Consider the following 20,453-nt stretch of genomic DNA (forward strand, 5'->3'; position numbering starts at 1 on the left):
CCCTGAATCCGCATACCAACTTTGGTTTTGTGTCTGACCCATGTGCAGGTAATCAATCAGATTTGTAGTTTAAGTTGTTCATGTTTTGTACGTTCTAAGTTTGCCTCGTGGCTGCGCTAACATTCGCGATCTCAAATGTGCTTAGCCTGCCACGTTATAACTGTATTTAAGTGTAATACCAGTTTTAGCCACAAGAGGCTAGTCTTTACCTTTGTATGAGCGCAGGTTGTGCAGCTCGTATATTGAAAATGGATGAAACAGTGCCTTTTCTGTATGCTACATGTCAGATATGTTTTCTTTTTGAATATTTTTCTATCTGTATATTTTTATATGTTTATGTACTACACTATATGATCACTACCTCAGAATTTAGATACATTTAGATAAGAATTCGAATTATAAGTATTTCTCACTCACACCTTATTCACATTTTGATGGTACATTCTTCCCTTTTGGAATTTTATTTGTTTATTTTATTGACCCATCATATACCATTAGAAATATATTACAATTACAGTAGTACTCGTTAGTATTTGTACAAGCAGGAAGAGATTCTCCATGCTGCAGATGACGCACGCATCCTGGCCCTGAATCCGCATACCAACTTTGGTTTTGTGTCTGACCCATGTGCAGAATAAAAGGCTTCATCCGCTATTGGGAGTCATCTTGTTTCCACACAACGCAGAGCAACAGAACAGACCAGTAACATTGGTGCCGTGATTCCCGTGGACTTCAGTTGGTCGTCGATCAACGCCTCTTCGGACCGGTGGGCCTGTCATCATTCTGCAGATCAGCTGAGCTTATTTTCGGGTCATAGTAGCCGCAGCATGTAGATGTTTGCATTTTGAGTAGGTGTAGTAGTAAGTGTATCATAGTGTATAGGTGCTCTCTATTTCTCTACCTTTCTTCACCTTTCTCTCATTCTCTTATCTTTTGGATTATAATGGATAGCCCACAGCGTAATGGTTTACAGGGCTTTCAGACACCTGTCAGTGTAGGTCGAGGTAGAGGGTTACTGAGGGCGCCCATTCCCTTCCCAGACATTAACACTACAGTAGGTAGAGGTGTAGGGATGGCAGCTTCAAGTTCTCTTGTTAGTGACACACACACAGACTGTCGCACACAGCATGATAGCCTCTCTATGCCTCAGGTCCCCTGCACATCCACTCCCAACACTGAACATGACATTCTAGGTCAGATGGGTAACATTGTGCAACACATAGGTCAGCAGTTAGCTGATAGTCTCCTCGCACACTTGAGCAGGTCTAGCCCAGCAGAGGTAGCTGCCTCTAGTGTACACAGTGACAGTCACACCCCAGCTCAGGACTCCGTGTCAAGTTCATCTCAGCTTCGCGTAGTGAGTCAGAGAAAAGTGAAAGATCCTCCTACGTTCAGAGGTGACGCGTCTGACACTGTTACACTGGAAGAATGGATTGAACTCATGCGCACCTTCATACGGAAGGGAGGCCTGCCTACCGAGGAACAAGGTGAGGAGATTCTCATCCACTTAAGGGGCAAAGCCAAAGATGTTGTCAAAGTGAGCGTGAAGTCTAGTGGGGTTGATGTCAAAAGTAGCCCAGATTCCATATACAGCCTTTTAAGGAAACACTTCAGTTGTAAGCAGTTTTCACCTCTTCCTCTGCAAGACTTCTATACAACTCTCCCCGAGTCACAGGAAGACCCCTATGACTACTGGCTGCGCCTTAACCGTGCCGCTGATGTGACTGCAGAGTGTCTCAAGGAACAGGGTAAGCAGCAGGATAGCCTGTCCATTGAGGTCACACGCATGTTCATTAGGAACTGCCCAAGCCCAGACTTAGCTCTCACCTTCCGCTCTAAGACTATTGACAAGTGGTCAGCTGCTGAGGTACAGGAAGTCTTGAATGAGTACCACTCAGAGAAGGTTATCAAGGCAGCAGGCAAGAGGAATGATAAGAGGGAAGTGGCTATGAACAGAATGGAGGTGAACACTAGCTCAGCGCCTCATTGTAATGTCCAGCCTTCACTGCAGCCACAGTGTAATGCACAGCCTCCAGCACAGCCCCTGTGTAGTGCTCAGCCTCCACCCCAGTCCGCCTCTACTGACAACTCTGCTCTGGAGAGGATGATTAGTATGCTGGAGAAAGTTCTCACGAGTAAAGCACAGTCCAGACCAGCAACTAGAGGGTCGAGTGGCTTACCTCGGATTCAAGGTCTTAATGACACGCCATGTTTAGTCTGTAAAGATGCCTCTCACTCTGCTTTGTCACACTGCAAAGATAACAAGCTGTGTTTCCAGTGCTTTTCACCTGATCACGCCAGGAACAGATGTCCACTCAGGAGTGCAGCGCCGGCTGGCCAGTCATCAAACTAACTGATCTGCGTGTAGGGGAGAACCACGTAGATCTTCAGAGTGAGCCTCCCACCTCTAGCTTTGAAGCTTTTTCAGATTATGAAACTTTAAGTCAGTTGTACAGTAGTGATATTTCTTCAGAGAAAACAGTTATTTTTCAGAGGTTACAGACAGTTCCGAAGTCTGACAGTTTATTTTACACATCAGTTTCAATTGAGAATGGACCCACTTTTAAAGCTCTTATTGATAGTGGATCCATGGCATGCACTCTTAGTGAGTCTGCTGAAGCGAGTTTAGTGAATAGCATTCCAAGCATCAAGAAGCAGTCAGCACAAGACATTGTCATTGTTGGCTGTGGAGGCCATCGCGTCATACCGACGGCAATCTATGACCTTAACATCACAGTGTACGGCTGCTCCATGACGGTTCCTACTTTAGTGGTGCCAGGTCAGACAGAGGAGTTGATTCTGGGCACCAACGCCATCAAGAAGCTTTTGATGCAGCTGAGAGAGACGAGTGGCTACTGGAGACTTCTGTCCACGCCCAGCCATAACCAGAGTGATGAGTGCTGCGAGTTCTTGTCCCTTTTCTCCAACACTGAGAGGTGGAGAGGTGAATCTGTGCCTGAGAGAGTAGGTACTGTAAAGCTCCAGAGAAGTGTGACGTTAGAGCCGCATACAGAACACCTGGTTTGGGGAAAGCTGCCTGTGTCGTCAGTCCTGTCTGTGGGCAGCACAGTCATCGTTGAGCCGACAAAGTCAAGGTCAAGGCCGAAGCAGATAATGGTTGGCAGGGTGATCACACCGCTTTGGGGAGATGGTTCTATCCCACTGAAAGTCATCAATCCAACCAACCACAGAGTCGTGTTGAAAAGAAACACCAAGATAGCTGACGTGTCACCTTGTATTGCTGTGGAAGACCTGCCACAACCTACACAGATCAACTCTAATGTGCAATGTGCTGAAAACAGCCCCTCTCCAACACACAGATCCAGTGAAGAGATGAGACGTGTTCTACGCAACCTGAATCTCTCTGACATTGACTTAGAGTCTTGTGAAGTGTCCGCACACTGGAAAGACAGACTGCTACAGATCATCGAAAGTCATGAGTCAATCTTCTCAAGGGACAAAATGGACTGTGGAGAAGCTAAAGATTTTGTTCACCGCATTCATCTGACTGACGACAGACCCTTTCGTATGCCGTACAGGCGAATACCACCAAGCCAGTATGCTAAACTAAGAACAACTCTGAATGAGATGGAGGAGAAAGGAATCATTCGCAAGTCGCACAGTGATTATGCCTCTCCCCTTGTCTTAGTCTGGAAGAAGAACGGTGACTTAAGGATCTGTACAGACTTCAGATGGCTGAATGCACGGACAGTCAGAGACGCCTACCCACTGCCACACCAGTCAGATGTGTTAGCTGCTCTGGGTGGAAACGCCTTCTTCTCCACTATGGACCTGACATCAGGTTACTATAATGTGCCTCTACAGGAAGAACACAAAAAGTACACAGCCTTTTCTTCACCGTTTGGCCTACACGAGTACAACAGGCTCCCTCAGGGGTTATCCAACAGTCCAGCCACCTTCATGAGAATGATGATGTCCATCTTTGGAGATGAGAACTTCAGCAGTGTACTCTGCTATTTAGATGATCTGATGGTGTTTGCGCCGTCTGAGTCCGTGGCTCTTCAGCGCATCGAAATGGTCTTCTCACGTCTGGCCAGGCACGATTTGAAGCTAGCCCCTAAGAAGTGCTTCTTTCTAAGACGGTCTGTTAAGTTCTTGGGCCACATCATCTGTGAGGAAGGCATTAAGACAGACCCAGACAAAGTCGAGGCCATCAACAAAGTCCAGCGAATTGATCTGATGGAAGCTGATGGACAGACACCATGCCCAAAGAAGTTAAGGTCGTTCCTTGGTATGGTGCTGTACTACCAACACTTCATTGAAGGATGCTCTGCTAAGGCCAAGCCACTCTTCCAGTTAACATCGGGATCCAGCAAGCAGACTCCTGTGAAAAAGGGGAGAAAGCCTAGAAGGAGACTGTGTTACGCTAAGCTCACTCCCGCTGACTGGACACCTGCTTGTCAGAACGCATTTGAGATGCTGAAGTCGGATCTGCTGCAGAGTGTGATTTTGGCTCATCCATTGTTCGACCAGCCTTTCGTTTTGGCCATTGATGCATCCTTTGACGGAGTCGGGGCAGTTCTCTCTCAAGTCCCTCCTGGTGAAGAGATAGCAAGACCGGTAGCCTTTGCCAGCAGGACACTCTCTCGCTCGCAGATGAACTACCCCGCTCACAGACTGGAGTTCTTTGCATTGAAGTGGGCTGTCTGCGAAAAGTTCAGCCATTGGCTTAAAGGACGTCACTTCACAGCATGGACCGACAACAACCCTCTGACATATATCCTGACAAAACCCAGGCTAGATGCTTGTGAGCAACGCTGGGTGGCTAAACTCGCATCATACAGCTTTGATCTGAAATATGTTCCAGGCCCCAGAAATGTTGTCGCTGATGCCTTGAGCAGAGAGCCATTTGTCCAGTCTTGCATAAGCCACCGCCTCGTCACAGAGCCATATGTGTCGCTCCTGAGGAATGTCAGTGGTTATGGTGACGATACTGTCCAGCACGCATTCAAGTACACCAACAACCACCAGAGGGTTCTCAGATCAGGCAAAGATCCACAGAACACACCCAGCGGTGGAAGTGGTTCAGTCGAAGCTCCAGAGATTTCAGCTGTTTTCAGTGCACACTCCACTGGTGGACTGAGTGAGGTACTGGGTGCGGGCCTAGCTGTTCCTCAATTGCAGCAGGCTAATTCCCCCATTCCTCACAGCAGTTTTATGAGCCAGCAGGGACAAGATGGGACCATCAGTCGAGTGCTCTACTACGTTGAGAGACGTCGAAAGCCATCTAAGAGTGAGAGAACAGATGAACCCTCCAGTGTACGTCAGCTCCTGAAATATTGGGACAAGTTGATCATCCGTGATGGTATGCTGTGCAAAGTGAGAAGAGACGGCAACATGAACAGGCGTTTTTTTCTGTTTGTGGTGCCTGACTCCCTCAAAACACAAGTTCTAAACGGAATTCATGATGCAGCTGGTCACCAGGGGAAGAGCCGAACACTGTCACTAGCAAGGCAGAGATTCTTCTGGGTTGGAATGAAGCGTGATGTCGACAGCCACGTGAAGAATTGTCACCGCTGTGTTGTGGGAAAGACTCCAGAGCCCAATGCCTGTGCTCCATTGGAGAATATCCGCACATCAGAGCCGATGGAGTTGGTCTGCATCGACTTTTGGTCTGCGGAGGTCAGCGATGGCAAGTCCATGGATGTCTTGGTTGTAACAGACCACTTTTCCAAGATGGCGCATGCTTTCCCATGCAAGAATCAGTCTGCCAAGCAAGTAGCTCGAAAACTCTGGAATGACTTCTTTCTCATCTACGGCTTTCCAAAGAGAATTCACTCTGACCAAGGAGCAAATTTCGAAAGCAAGTTGATCAAGGAACTATTGTCTCTATCAGGTGTTGAAAAGTCACATACGACACCGTACCACCCCATGGGTAACGGCGTTGTTGAAAGATTCAACAGAACCCTTGGATCCATGATCAGAACTCTGCCTCCGAAGTCTAAAGCCAAATGGCCTCAGATGTTACAGCTTCTCACCTTCTGTTACAACTGCACAGAGCACGAGACGACTGGCTTTGCACCTTTCTATCTAATGTTTGGTCGAGTCCCTCGTCTCCCAGTTGACATCCTGTTTCAGAGCGTCCTCTCTGACGAAGTGGTGGTGGACCACAGTGAGTTTGTGTCCCGCCTGAAGAAAGACCTGCGTGAAGCGGCACAGATTGCACAGAGGCACAGTCAGAAAGAACAGACACGACACGCCAGGCTCTACAACAAGAAAGTCAAAGGCTCACCACTTGCCGTTGGAGACAGAGTGCTCATTGCGAACAGAGGTGAAAGAGGTAAAAGGAAGGTAGCCGACAAATGGGAGTCTTCTACGTACGAAGTTGTAGCCGTGAACCCTGACATTAATGTCTACAAGATCAAAGGTGTCAACTCTGACAGAGTGAGGGTAGTCCACAGGAACCTGCTGCTCCCTGTGGACTTTCTACCACTGGACGATGTGCAGGACCCCCAGCCCAGTGACGGTGATGAGGCAGTCCCTGAGGTCAGTCTTCCTGATGATGGAATCAGTGTAGGTGATCGAACCGCACACTGGGTGAATGCTAGCCCCGACAACATAGAGGAGGAGTGTCTGGTTCACCACACTGAAGACTCTGACGTGTCTGAATGCGTGCTTGAGCCAGGTGATTCAGCAAGTGGCATCGCAGCTGAAGAGAGCGAACAGCACAGTGATGTTCTGCCTGTGAGTAGCGGGCCACCAGCTGCTGAAACCCACCCAGTAGTCCCCGCCCATGTAGACACCATGTCAGACGAGCCTGCTGTTTGCGCTCAGCCTCAGAGCTTTGAGAATGCTGTTACACAGACCAGGCGAGGCAGGACTGTCAAACCTCCTAAAAGACTCATATGTGAGATGAATGAACAAGTCCTTGACACTTCAGAGTCCACAGTGAAGTCTTTAATTTCTCTAGTTGTAAGCTTGTTTTAAGCTGAACATTTAGTTTTAGTTTAACAGATGTCATTTTTAGTCAGATTAGAGAGAACAGAGAATAGTTTGAGGTATCAGACATAGAGTCTTAGCAGAATCTGAGGTGTAGCAGGCATCTCTATAGTCTACTTTTAGTATGGGATATGGCGCCATTCCATTCCTTAAGTACTCCCTAGATGGAGAATTTCTTAATTGACAGCTTTTGATACTCTCTAGTGACATACCAGTCTTTCTTCTCTTTGGTCCTATCTAAGATTTCTCTCCTTCTCTCCCTCTTTTCCTGAGATTATCTCTACGGTACGTCCCCAGTTTGGCAGGATTTAAGGGGGGTGTATGTAACGGAGTGAATAAACAGTTATATGAGTTTTATTTTAAATCCTGCAGAAATGGGTCCAGACTTTTATTTTGAAGTTTCCTGTACAGGTTTGAATTGTGGGTAATTTGCAGCAGGAAGAGATTCTCCATGCTGCAGGTAGGTTGGGATTTCGTGGGTCTGCATAAAAGTCGTTAAAAGTCATATTCACCCTGTATTGCATGAGACCAGATACCTTCCGTTTTAAATGTATTATATGAGGTCATTATAAATCGCATTTTTGCGATGTTTGACTCTGTATTGTTGCTTTTATTTCGTTTTGCATTTTCGTTTGATCTTGGAAGACATTTGTATGGGAAAGTGCAACTGTTCATTTGACATTTATTTCGTTTAGATGACGCACGCATCCTGGCCCTGAATCCGCATACCAACTTTGGTTTTGTGTCTGACCCATGTGCAGGTAATCAATCAGATTTGTAGTTTAAGTTGTTCATGTTTTGTACGTTCTAAGTTTGCCTCGTGGCTGCGCTAACATTCGCGATCTCAAATGTGCTTAGCCTGCCACGTTATAACTGTATTTAAGTGTAATACCAGTTTTAGCCACAAGAGGCTAGTCTTTACCTTTGTATGAGCGCAGGTTGTGCAGCTCGTATATTGAAAATGGATGAAACAGTGCCTTTTCTGTATGCTACATGTCAGATATGTTTTCTTTTTGAATATTTTTCTATCTGTATATTTTTATATGTTTATGTACTACACTATATGATCACTACCTCAGAATTTAGATACATTTAGATAAGAATTCGAATTATAAGTATTTCTCACTCACACCTTATTCACATTTTGATGGTACATTCTTCCCTTTTGGAATTTTATTTGTTTATTTTATTGACCCATCATATACCATTAGAAATATATTACAATTACAGTAGTACTCGTTAGTATTTGTACAAGCAGGAAGAGATTCTCCATGCTGCAGATGACGCACGCATCCTGGCCCTGAATCCGCATACCAACTTTGGTTTTGTGTCTGACCCATGTGCAGAATAAAAGGCTTCATCCGCTATTGGGAGTCATCTTGTTTCCACACAACGCAGAGCAACAGAACAGACCAGTAACACATCCATACATCTGATGTCCCCTATAGGGACAGCGAGGGACACAGTCGGTACACACAGGCTGTCAGAGCTCTCTGTCTGCTGCAGCAGGTCGTTAAATATGCAAATGAGGGTAAAATCTCCGTCAAATTTAACAAAACAAACGGCGGTTTTCACCGACCAAAACAAACGTGAATATTCAGAAGTGTGTTAGCAATGATAATGTTACGTTTATATACAGTTTAAGACAAAATAACTTATGCTAACTTAACCAACAGACAGAGAGCATCACAACCCAAATCTTACCTGCACAAAAGCTTCCCAAGTTTTGGCGGGAAGATAACGCTACGTGACTACAGCGTCTTCGTGTAGCGTTGATTAAAGTCCCCCACCCCTTACTGTTTTGTTGCATTGACTTTACACATTTAGGTGAGCGTTAGTTCCGGTTCAGGGGTCAAAAAGACAAAATTATCACGGATCTTCCGTGTACTGCTTTTTCATCATTCCCATGAACTGGCCAGCCCACGCTCTTAAGATGGCCTGCTGAGCGGAGCTGTATTTCCTCTCCACCGCTCTCACTCACGGTGTCACGCTGTAAAAATAAATATAGAAAAAATAATAACGAATAGCTGTTTTTCTGTACATTACACAGTATACTGTAAGACTTCCCTGGAAATTTACAGTGAAATTCTAACGGTGAAGTACTGAATTACGATTGTACAGTGTATTGCTGTGAAAGCAAAGCATTCTGGGAGTCATGACGCTTGCTCAAGTACGGAAGCGCATTGCATTCACTGGATAAAAAAAAAATTAGACGCCTTATCTCGTAATTACGAGAAAAGATCTCATAATTATGAGATCAGGATCTCGTAATTATGAGAAAAGATAAAAGATAGTCCTCTCTCAGTGGCAATGATGGCGCTATCGCAGTTAATCTGCTATTACCACCTTCTCGGCTTGAGATACTGGGAAATTTTGAGGTTTCTGGAAATGAGGATGGTTTCAATATCAGTATGTCAACACTGCGCACGCATCTCAAGACGTTGGGTATCCTGATCTCATAATTACGAGATGTTTTCTCATAATTACGAGATCCTGATCTCATAATTACGAGATTTTTTCTCATAATTGCGAGATGTTTTCTCATAATTACGAGATCTTTTCTCCTAATTACGAGATAAGGCGTCTAATTTTTTTTTATCCAGTGAATGCAATGCGCTTCCGTAGGCTACTCAAGCATCCCAACGGTCAAATGTTTCTTTTCACAGTTATTTACTGCTTACAGCTGAGAATCTCGGGAAAATAACATGATCATTCATATTTGAAGTTTGAAGGATAATCATTAGTCAGAGCTGAAATAGTCATTCTTAATTTGAAATTTTGTCTTGTATATTTTATACAGTCTATAGTTGATGCGTACGTAACCTTATGTCACTTTAATTTGACCAGATAAAGAGGAAATATTTAAAAGTTGCACTTGTTTTTTTCGCGTTGTGACCGTTCAGCACCACAGTTCGTCTGCACTGACGTCGCGGCAGCAGCAGCAGCAGCCTCCAGATCCGTTGTCCTCAGGGTCATCCCGACTTTTTTTTTTATCACCGCCAAGTTTGGAGCGTCCAGTGGATTTATTTAGTTAATTTTTGAGCTCCAGACCAGACGAAAAGACAAAGAAGGGAAACGAGTACCCCATGGTAAGTCAAGTTCTCAACTTAAGCTCAACTTTTCCAACACGTATGCTAGCACAGCACATGTAAAGGCTAGCTAACTGTTAACTAAGGCGTTAACTGTCTTAGCGCTTCGTCAGATGCTTAATAATATTGAATGGTTGCATAATATATTAATACCAACAAGGGAGACGAGGCAGCAGTCTAGCATGTGTTTCTAGAATGTTCAGTTGTCAGTTTTGCGGCCATGCATGTGGTACTAATATGCCTTTGTAGGCAGATGCCAGTATAGATGATGTAGTCAATTTTATTCCAGATTAAGACATAGAAATTCTTAAAATGCAATGAATGGAGCTCAGTGTAATTTTTAAATAATTTCTTTCAATATGACATTGATGACAACCATAGTTAAAACATTGTTTAATTATATTAACATTAACTTAGAACTGCAATGCTGTTTTTGTCTCCTATATAGGTGTCAGCAACAGCAGCGACTGTGAAGACATCATTCGCCCTGGCCATAGCCCTTGTTGATCATTCTAGGTAAACCCTAAGTCCCACATGTTTACTTACACTGTACTACTGCACATATGCAGAGTATTTCTATTGAACCTGAATCTCAAAGAGACGGCTTGGCCCACTCGCTATGTGCATTCTCGTTGTTGGGTGTGGAATGCTACTGACCCTCTATAACACATACATCAAAGGCAGTGCAATGGACGAAAACAATATAGCAGCAAGTGGCCACCTGATAATACATCAAATGGTCAATGTGACAATCAGCCTAACTCTTTTTTCATTGTGTTTCAGGTCCAATGATTTGTGACCAGCGTTAGATGTAAGCATCGAGGGTCAGTTGGTGTGTGAAGGAGCATCGTTTGTTTTGGGGCTTGCTGTTGTCTTCACGTGCTACTCCAACTTCGACCTCCAATATCAGGATCAGGCTGCCTGCACACTTGAATTCATACAGAGGTAAGTTTGAATCCGATATCGAGGCATTAGCGTCAGATGTGTATTGCTGTATAGTAGGGCCCCACTCTGAATCTCAGACTCCCAAACTGAGTAGGTAGCTGATTGATGTATTTAGTATTTCCATCACTTTAATTTAATAAATTCCACAATATAATCATCCTATTTTCAACATTTTGTTGTTCTGGATTACTATGGGCAGAAATATGTGTCACTACAAACTGAATTTGAATCATTTATATTTTAATTTGAATTGACTAATTTATTAGTTTGGAACTGAATTCCAATAAACTGAATACAGGATAAGCAGTAGACGATGGATGGAGCAATTCAAATTCAGATATAAATTATTAAATATATTTTTTAGTGACACACAATTCTGCCCAAAGATAAATCTTCTAGAGCAAAGTGTTATTGTACTATTTCAGTCACTGAAGGTCAAAGGTCCCAGTCAAATTGTATTTTTGTAACACCGTAGAAGTGCCACATTGCCATAGCTACATTTTAGTCACTGAATTATCCACAACACGTTCCTGTTTCACAATAAAAGCCTTGTTATGTATTGAATGGATTCTGTCCATTGAAATGCTACAGGGCTTTTAATTTGAAACATATACAGGAATTCTTGAGTTTGTATTAACAGCATAATGAAGTAACACAAATTTGACAGTAGCTGGACGCAGATCAGACAATAAGGAAGCTTCATACTAAAATATGAGCAAATACAGGAGACTTATGGAACAGAGGGAATTAGAAATAAATGCCCGTCTCTAATATAAGCCTGCTTCAAATAAAGCCCTGTTATCCTCTGTATGTGAGGTAAATAAAGGCCCCGGCCACTATTTGAGAATTTACGGTATGCTACAAGTGATTTCCTAATTCTTTTTTGTGTCTCTTGTTTTACCTTGCTATGCTTTGTAGAAGCTAAGTTGGGATCAACCCAGAGAGAGGGACAAAGGCACGGCGGGGGAAAGTGACCAGCAAGAAGAGTGGGAAAATGGACAGGCGACATCCCCGACATGTGTGCACACTCTTGAGGATGCTCATGGATTTTGAGTGGGACTTTGTGTGAGTTGGACATTCACTACCCTGACCTGCACTCATTCACAACAGTCTTTTTATTTGTAGGGGCTGTATTTTATTATTTTTTATTTCATTTTGTTAACAAATTTCACCCATCATGTTTAATGTTTAAGCTATTGGGCCAGCACTCAGTATTGTTCAATAACATGGTTCTGTGAACCCCCAAGCGTAATGGGGGAGGCTATTTCCTTTTGAAACAGAGAAGTCACAGTACTATTTACTCTGTCCGTAAAGTACAAATGTTTTCAGCCCATCACTCATCAGATACATACACACACACGCACAAACTCACTCTCAAACACACACACACACACACACACACCATCCACACTATTTTTGTTGGTAAGGGATTGAGTATTTGAATGTTTTACATGTTATTTTCTGTCAAACTCAGGGGTTACTCTAATAAACAAGAATAATATGAATATTTCCTGTTGTCTTGTTTATTCTTCCCAATTGTTATTTTTCATTTGCTTGTTAGTTTTTACAGATGCTTGTATCACCGGTTCCTAAATGTTTTGGGGAAAATAGTACCTGGACTCAGCGTGCTTATGAACCAGCAGCAGCGCGTCACACAAACATACAGGACCTCATCCTCTCAAACGACTTTAATGACAGGCAAGTAGTTACATTTGTCAATAAAAAAAAGTCAACAAGAAAGCGATCGCTCACAGCGCAAAGGCATCAACGAGACGCTCAGTAAGTACAGCGGCGTCAAACAAATGTAATAAATGTGGGTATTATTTGTTTCATATTTGACATTTTCACGGGCTTTTATTCTGAAACTGTACATCAGAATGTTTTGATACTTATGGGTCACACTACCAGGTCATATACTATAACTCTGAAGTGGAATTATTCCTTGATAACAGGACCTTTCCTTTTAAATTGAACCCAAAATCCTGTGTAATATGTCTCATATTTGACACTTTGATGGGCTTTTATTTTGAAACTATACATCAGAATGTCTTGATACTTAATGGGTCACACTACGGGGTTGTATACTATAACCCTGAAGTGGAATTAGTCAGTGATAACAGGGCATTTCCTTTTAAATTGAATCCAGTCATATTTAATTTGTCTCATATATTTGTCAATCATATTTTGAAAAGGCACAAGCTAAACAGTTACTCAATGTCAATGCAGATTAATTTATTCCAAAACAAACAGAAACAAATACAAACATGCATACAACTTCATACGAAAAAAACCAAAACTGCCCTACAAATTCAGAGACAAATGGAGAAACCAAACATGTGAGTTGCAAGAACGATACAACCGAAGAGCTAGAATCACAGATATTGCTGACTTCATTGAAAGGCAAGTGAAAATTATGACAGATCCTGTGTTCGGCAATATACAAGACTCTCAACCACTAACTATGATTAGAGGAACAAACAAACCTAAGCCACAGTTTCGTCCTGGAAACAAGGGGAGCAGTTTTGCTACCACTGTAGGCCCTCTGGAGAACAAACATCTGTCTGCAAGGAAAGAAAAGGAAATTGACCAAACGGGAAGGAGAGCATGCATCTGCTGTGGAGGAGGACACACGTTAGTGTACAGATGGGAAGAATGCCTCATGAGAGGAAAACAGGCTTCTTGAAGGAAAATGGCATCTGTTTTGGATGCTTGTGTACAGGGCACATCAGTAAAGATTGCCGTAAAAGGATTTCCTGCTCAAGGTGTAGCCTTAAACATCCCACTGTACTTCACAAGGAACCCGTTAAAGAATCCTTGCGGACGCAGTGGAGCCCAGAGCTGTGTGTTGATAACGCACTGATGTCGAGTGGTCTTACAGGGGCTGGAGACCAGGACTGCAAACTGCCTATTGTACCAGTACAGGTTAAATCTAATAAAGGAACCAAAATTGTTGTCACTTATGCTTTCTTGGATCAGGGGAGCACTGCTGTGTTTTGCACTGAGAGCTTAATGCAAAAGCTCCACCTCACAGGGAGGAAGGGCCGCATTCTCCTCCGAACCATGGGCCAGGAGAAAGTTGGAAGCAGCAACATTGTGTCAGGACTGGAGTTTGCAGCACTGGGGGGGGACAATTTTCTTGAGCTGCCAAGAGCTTATACGCAAGAGTCCATGCCTGTGAACAGAGAATATAACAGAAATATTCCGACTGAAAGGGATATTAAACAATGGTCATATCTGAAAGACATTCACTTACCTCAGATTGATGCAGGAATAGAGCTTCTTATAGGAATCAATGTTGGGCTGGACTGTCAATGGTCCACTGACAGGAAACAGTGGAGATACTGTCAGCATTGATGAACAACCTGCAATGTCAAGAGAGGATCAAAGATTCTTGGAGTTTGTCACCAACTCAGCAAAACAGGTGGAGGGGCATTACCAGATTTCATTGCCTTTAAGGAACATTGATGTCAATATGCCAAATAACAAAAGAATTGTTGAGCAGCGTTTGTGTTTTCTGAAAAGAAGGTTTAAGAAGGACTCAACATTTCATACTGAGTATAACACCTTTATAAATGACCTGGTGGCTAAAGGCTATGCTGAGAAGGTGCCCAAAGAGGAGCTGGACCGTGGTGATGGGCAAAATTGTGTTTGACTGTGGAGCAAGATATCAAGGTACATCATTGAATGCTCAACTTCTACAGGGCCCTGATGTTACCAGCTCTCTGATCTTGTGATCATGGCCCACATTGAATCCATGTTCCATCAGGTACAGGTGCCTCCTGATGACAGAGACCTCCTCAGGTTCCTCTGGTGGCCAAACGGGGATATGGAGCAACTACCTGCTGAGCAGGTAGGACTATGGACTATGGCATCACTACAGTGAGGAAACGGTGGACAAACTATTGCACTGCTTTTATGGAGATGATTGCCTCGTGTCAGTGGCCACGGAGAAGGAAGCAGTGTTGCTTTACGGGAATCTGGTCTCTTTGTGTTCAAAGGGTGGATTTCTCTCATAAGGTGGTTGAGTAACAGGCCTGGAGTGCTGGAAGCCATCCCAGAGAATCACAGAGCAAAAGGTGTTGAAGGGTTGGACATGGAGCTGGACTCGTTACCTGTGGAGAGAGTGCCAATCGGATTAAAGAGAGAACACACATTTTTCTCATTGTCCATCCAGTCGACTGTGTCTCCCGTCTCTTTTCCAGTGTTTGGCTAATTTTGACATTTGGAATGCTAGAGGTACAATCTTGGACCTGGTAACCCTATTCCCCCTTTCTCCCTAAGGGGCACATCATTTACTCAATTTGATTCATGCTTTTTTCCCTTCCCAGAGAAAATGTTTCACTATATTATCATACCTCCTAAAAATGTCACATATTGCTCTTTGTAGGAGCCATATTGTGTCACTGGTGGATTATTTGTCTTTTGATTTGTTTGGTCTGGTTGTCACGGTGATACACAGGGCTTGGGTCACGTGGGCACGGGGGATGATTGCCGTAGGAGATATAGGGAACTGGATCACCTGCACTGGGGGAGGAGAGAGAGGAGTGTAGGTAGCCGTAATATTTGTTGACCACATTTGTTCAGTTTGTTGCTTTGTTACATATTCGCCACCAGTGCACGTTTTCCATCCTTTAGGCGTGTGTAATCTAGCCGCTGAAGTAGCTGTGATCATTTTAAGTTATTAAATGATTGAAACTTACCTGGACTCAGCGTGCTTATGAACCAGCAGCAGCACGTCACACAAACATACAGGACCTCATCCTCTCAAACGACTTTAATGACAGCCAAGTCGTTACAAGGTTACTTTCTAATAGTTTATGATGTTTCGTTCTATTCACATTTATTAAATTAGGTGAGCGTTAGTTCCGGTTCAGGGGTCAGAGGGGGACACATCACGGATGGTCAGTGAATACAACTTTCATCATTCCCATGAACTGGACAGCTCACGCCCACAAGATGGCGCGCTGAGCGTATCTCTATTTCCTCTCCAGCGCTCTCACTCACGGTGTCACGCTGTAAAAATAAATATAGAAAAAATAATAACGAATAGCTGTTTTTCTGTACATTACACAGTACACTGTAAGACTTCCCTGGAAATTTACAGTGAAATTCTAACGGTGAAGTACTGTATTACGATTGTACAGTGTATTGCTGTGAAAGCAAAGCATTCTGGGAGTCATGACGCTTGCTCAAGCATCCCAACGGTCAAATGTTTCTTTTCACAGTTATTTACTGCTTACAGCTGAGAATCTCGGGAAAATAACATGATCATTCATATTTGAAGTTTGAAGGATAATCATTAGTCAGAGCTGAAATAGTCATTCTTAATTTGAAATTTTGTCTTGTATATTTTATACAGTCTATAGTTGATGCGTACGTAACCTTATGTCACTTTAATTTGACCAGATAAAGAGGAAATATTTAAAAGTTGCACTTATTTTTTTCGAGTTGTGACCGTTGAGCAACACAGTTCGTCTGCACTGACGTCGCGGCAGCAGCAGCAGCAGCCTCCAGCGCAGGAAACACCGGAGAGACGACACCGAAAGCTTGGATTTATTAACGTTACGTGTCTAAGTTTTACCACCGCCAGGTTAGCGTCCAGTAGATTTATTTGGTTTACTATTTAGTCATTTTTCAGTGACTGTCGATGAAGACGGCGCCTTGAAGGAGAAATCCGGTCATTTTTTACCTCATTTCCGTTGTCCTCAGGGTCATCCCGACTTATTAGAAGCAAAAAACCCGACAAAAATTGACATTGCCTAGCCCGAGATCTGTACCTGCCTGGCAGCCTTCCAGACTCGCTCCAATGCTAACCCATTGGGGCACGTTATATCTGCTTTCCTGGGCCTCAGAAAACAATTCCAAGACCTATGCAACACAGGTTGGGTCCGTACGAGACACCACGGCGCTCGTTTAGCTCAAATAGTGTGACAAAACGACATAAATATATGTGTTTTAGCATGGAGTTACTCACCTCAAATCACCCCGTAGACATTAGCAGTAGATAGCCGAGCGCCTGTCGTCCCTCCCAGTCACCGCAGAAACGAAAACGTTTTCCTCGTAGTTTTGATTTTGTATCCATAAAGAAACGACCGAGCAGTGCAGTCGTCCTGTCCGTAATAAATCCAGGAAGCTGTTATATCCATATGTATGACTATGTTACAACATAGCAACGATAGCTTCAGCTAGTAACCTGCCGGGTGCTCGTTATCACTCTGTTGTGTCTCTCATCACTCTGTTGATGAGAGTATGCAGTCTGCACACGCGTCACGCGACACGCGACTCCCACTCGTGCTGTCAACACAACTAGCCTACTGAGACTGCGTGAGATTTGTTGTGGCTGTAGCAGGTTCAACTGTCACACAGGCTAAGCAATCTTACTATGTAGGCTAGCGCTAGTTACACTGTCATATGGACATGACAGCACTGCTCGATGGAAAGAAGTTTGTCACTGTATTGGCTTTAAAACAGCTCCAGAGTGAGGACGTCGGGAGACGGGAACTTGCGCGAGACTTTTGGCTCCCGGCTACTGTTTAGCTGTAAGCAGTCGTTGCTATGTTGTAACATAGTCATACATATGGACATAACAGCTTCATGGATTTATTACGGACAGGACGACTGCACTGCTCGATCATTTCTTTATGGATACAAAATCTACGAGGAAAACTTTTTCGTTCCTGCGGTGACTGGGAGGGACGAGCGCCCGGCACGTTACTAGCTGTAAGCTATCGTTGCTATGTTGTAACATAGTCATACATATGGATATAACAGCTTCCTGGATTTATTACGGACAGGACGACTGCACTGCTCGGTCGTTTCTTCATGGATACAAAATCAAAACTACGAGGAAAACGTTTTCGTTTCTGCGGTGACTGGGAGGGACGACAGGCGCTCGGCTATCGACTGCTAATGTCTACGGAGTGATTTGAGGTGAGTAACTTCATCCTAAAACACACATATTTATGTCGTTTTGCCACACTATTTGAGCTAAACGAGCGCCGTGGTGTCTCGTATGGACCCAACCTGTGTTGCATAGGTCTTGGAATTGGTTTCTGAGGCCCAGGAAAGCAGATAAAAGTTGCCCCAATGGGTTAGCATTGGAGCGAGTCTGGAAGGCTGCAAGGCAGGTACAGATCTCGGGCTAGGCAACGTCAATTTTTGTCTGTTTTTTTGCTTCTAATAAGTCGGGATGACCCTGGGGACAACGGAAATGGGGTCAAAAATTACCGGATTTCTCCTTTAACGTACAGATGAGAAGCAGAGAAGACATACTTTTTCACCTGGCCTCCCATTGACACTCGTGCTGACTCGTGCATGTTTCGAATCTGGCCACTCTTCACACTGACGGCAAAGGAGAAGCAACACAGGGGAAATGCTTTCAGCGAGGTTCTTTTCGGTTTTAGTAAATAATGTGTATGACACTATATGCTACCATTAACCAAATTGCAGAGTAGTATATTTTAGTCCAATCATACATCGAAGCAGGTTTACCTCCACTCAATGGCATTCTCCAGAGATTTAAATGTCTTTGGCCGACTTCTGAGGAAATTCTGCATACTGTTCAAAGCATCCATCGCTGTGCCTGAATGCAATAAACAACAATCACTTGACATGAATACACCGATTAATACGGAGATCATTTGATTTAATTACGAACATTTATCATGTAAATTAAGCGTCATAAATAGAAAAATATCTGTCTCCAGTTAGTTACCTTCTACAACGTCAATGACACAGAGGCCAAGCAGGGATGGTATATGGTTGGCAGCGGCAGTGTGAACTGCAATGGCCCCACCCATGCTGTGTCCAATAATCATGATGGGAGGTGGGCTCTCCCCATAGAGCACCTCCACCACTTTGCCAATGTCCCTTTTGAAAGAAAAGGCAAGAATAACCGTTTTACATTCCTGTCATGTGTCAGTGTTTCTGTGTGTACAGTCAGAGACCTCCAGACAGAGTGTATAACGACTAATCATTTCATTTTCATTTTAAAAGCATATTTATCAACTCATTCATCTAAATGCACACCATCACAAGAATCCATACAACTCTCAAATGACTTTCTTCCTTCTGGACTGAGCCGTGAAAGCAAGACCATACAAGGATGCACCAAACATACCCTGCCTTTAGGTGGGAAGCTGCACGGACGTAAGCTGACTGTGTGTGTGACTCGATTCTGTCGGCTGTCCTGCAGGATCATACTGTCCCCTCAGGCTTCCCATATTTTTCTGTGATTCAAGGCCAAGCTGTGGAGAGTGAGTGCGTATGTTATATCAACTGCACACAAAGCAACTTACTTGGCCATCGTGTCCGCAGAGAGATCATCAGGATTTTTCACTTTTGTGTCACCTATAGGTAATGAGAGAAGCACATTTTACAACTTGTTCCACCAAAGAAATGAAGATGCAATGTATAATCTCTATAAAAAAAAAAGTGCCTGCATTCATATGCAGAACCTTTTGGTACAGGAAATGTTCTGGTTCCCGTTTGTAGTCAGTGACTAATCACATTGGCAGGCTTTGGATGATTGCAGGTAAACAATCCATGGGAAGAGCAAAAAGGGGAACACACTGGCCGAAGTGCAATCAAGGCTTTAACTTTTTATTGGTTTAAAATTAGCTTGTTAACTTGCTACTTGTGAAACAATCCAGTTGAAAACGTCATCTCTCAACTCCAACTCCAGTCTCGCATCTCAAGTTGCTAATCGGACTGTAAACAATGAGCAACACACAGAAAGGGAAGTCTTGACTCTGGATATCTGCAGGTTAATCTAGCTAGCTAGCCAATCAGTTCTGAGATTGTGTACAGAAGAGTGTCTGTGAAATAAACGCAAAACTACAATATGTTCTAGAAATAGATCAATGTTAAGGGCATATTACGTTATTACAGAATGCAAATGGTGAGCTAAAATCGTGAGGATGCAGTGATCAACATTTTATTTTTTTAATTCATTAAGTAGACTATTTCCCATTATAACTAAGCAAACTAATACATCTCCATCACAATCTCAATTTCCTAAACTATAAATAAAATATGTCTAGTTACATGTTGTCTCCCGTGACAACCTTTATTTACCATGAGCTCGAAGGTCCATAGCCACCACCCTGCAGTTGATCCTGCTGCATATGACTGCCTGCAAAGACACATACGGAAACCATTTAATCAATCAAATAGCGTATAGCAAAGACGCTGAAATTAAAGAACAGCTCCATAAATATTCTATTATGAACATGCACTGAGTTTCTAATTCGTTATGAGGTATTATGCTCACAGTGAACACCGCCCAGGAGAGTGCAGAGTGTCCTCCTCCATGAAGCAGAAGCAGCACAGGACCATTGGCTCCACTGCAGAAAATTCTGAAAATGTTCAAGGTAGTCAAGGAAATTCAGAACATAGCCGTGCAAGAATTAGCTGCTCAAAATACAATACACATGAATTGCATAAAGTGCTAATTTTCTA

The 20,453-nt window shown here is 43.5% G+C and overlaps 1 protein-coding gene and 1 long non-coding RNA gene across 2 annotated transcripts; both read right to left on the minus strand.

Annotated features, from left to right (window-relative positions):
• Window positions 1-13,846: 13,846 nt before the first annotated feature.
• Window positions 13,847-14,767, minus strand: LOC311026334. Its single transcript, XR_014598470.1, has 3 exons — window positions 14,710-14,767; window positions 14,248-14,356; window positions 13,847-14,166 (listed from the first exon to the last, which is right to left on the minus strand). It is a non-coding gene; the product is annotated as an uncharacterized lncRNA (long non-coding RNA).
• Window positions 14,768-15,087: 320 nt separating this feature from the next.
• Window positions 15,088-20,352, minus strand: LOC311026332 (protein phosphatase methylesterase 1-like). Its single transcript, XM_084029834.1, has 6 exons — window positions 20,266-20,352; window positions 20,070-20,127; window positions 19,292-19,343; window positions 18,709-18,863; window positions 18,486-18,576; window positions 15,088-15,106 (listed from the first exon to the last, which is right to left on the minus strand). Exons 2-6 carry the CDS (start codon window positions 20,086-20,088, stop codon window positions 15,103-15,105), a joined length of 321 nt encoding a protein of 106 aa, XP_083885960.1. The 5' UTR covers window positions 20,089-20,127; window positions 20,266-20,352; the 3' UTR covers window positions 15,088-15,102.
• Window positions 20,353-20,453: the final 101 nt, after the last annotated feature.

The sequence above is a fragment of the Eutrigla gurnardus genome (assembly GCF_963514095.1).
Source record: "Eutrigla gurnardus genome assembly, chromosome: 15".
NCBI classification, from domain to species: Eukaryota; Metazoa; Chordata; class Actinopteri; order Perciformes; family Triglidae; genus Eutrigla; species Eutrigla gurnardus.

Coding starts and splice junctions, on each gene's coding strand:
- LOC311026332 (XM_084029834.1), bottom strand. Junction 18,864..19,291: donor TCTGCGGACACGATGGCCAA/GTAAGTTGCTTT, acceptor TTCTTTCAAAAG/GGACATTGGCAAAGTGGTGG. Junction 18,577..18,708: donor TGTCATTGACGTTGTAGAAG/GTAACTAACTGG, acceptor TATTGCATTCAG/GCACAGCGATGGATGCTTTG.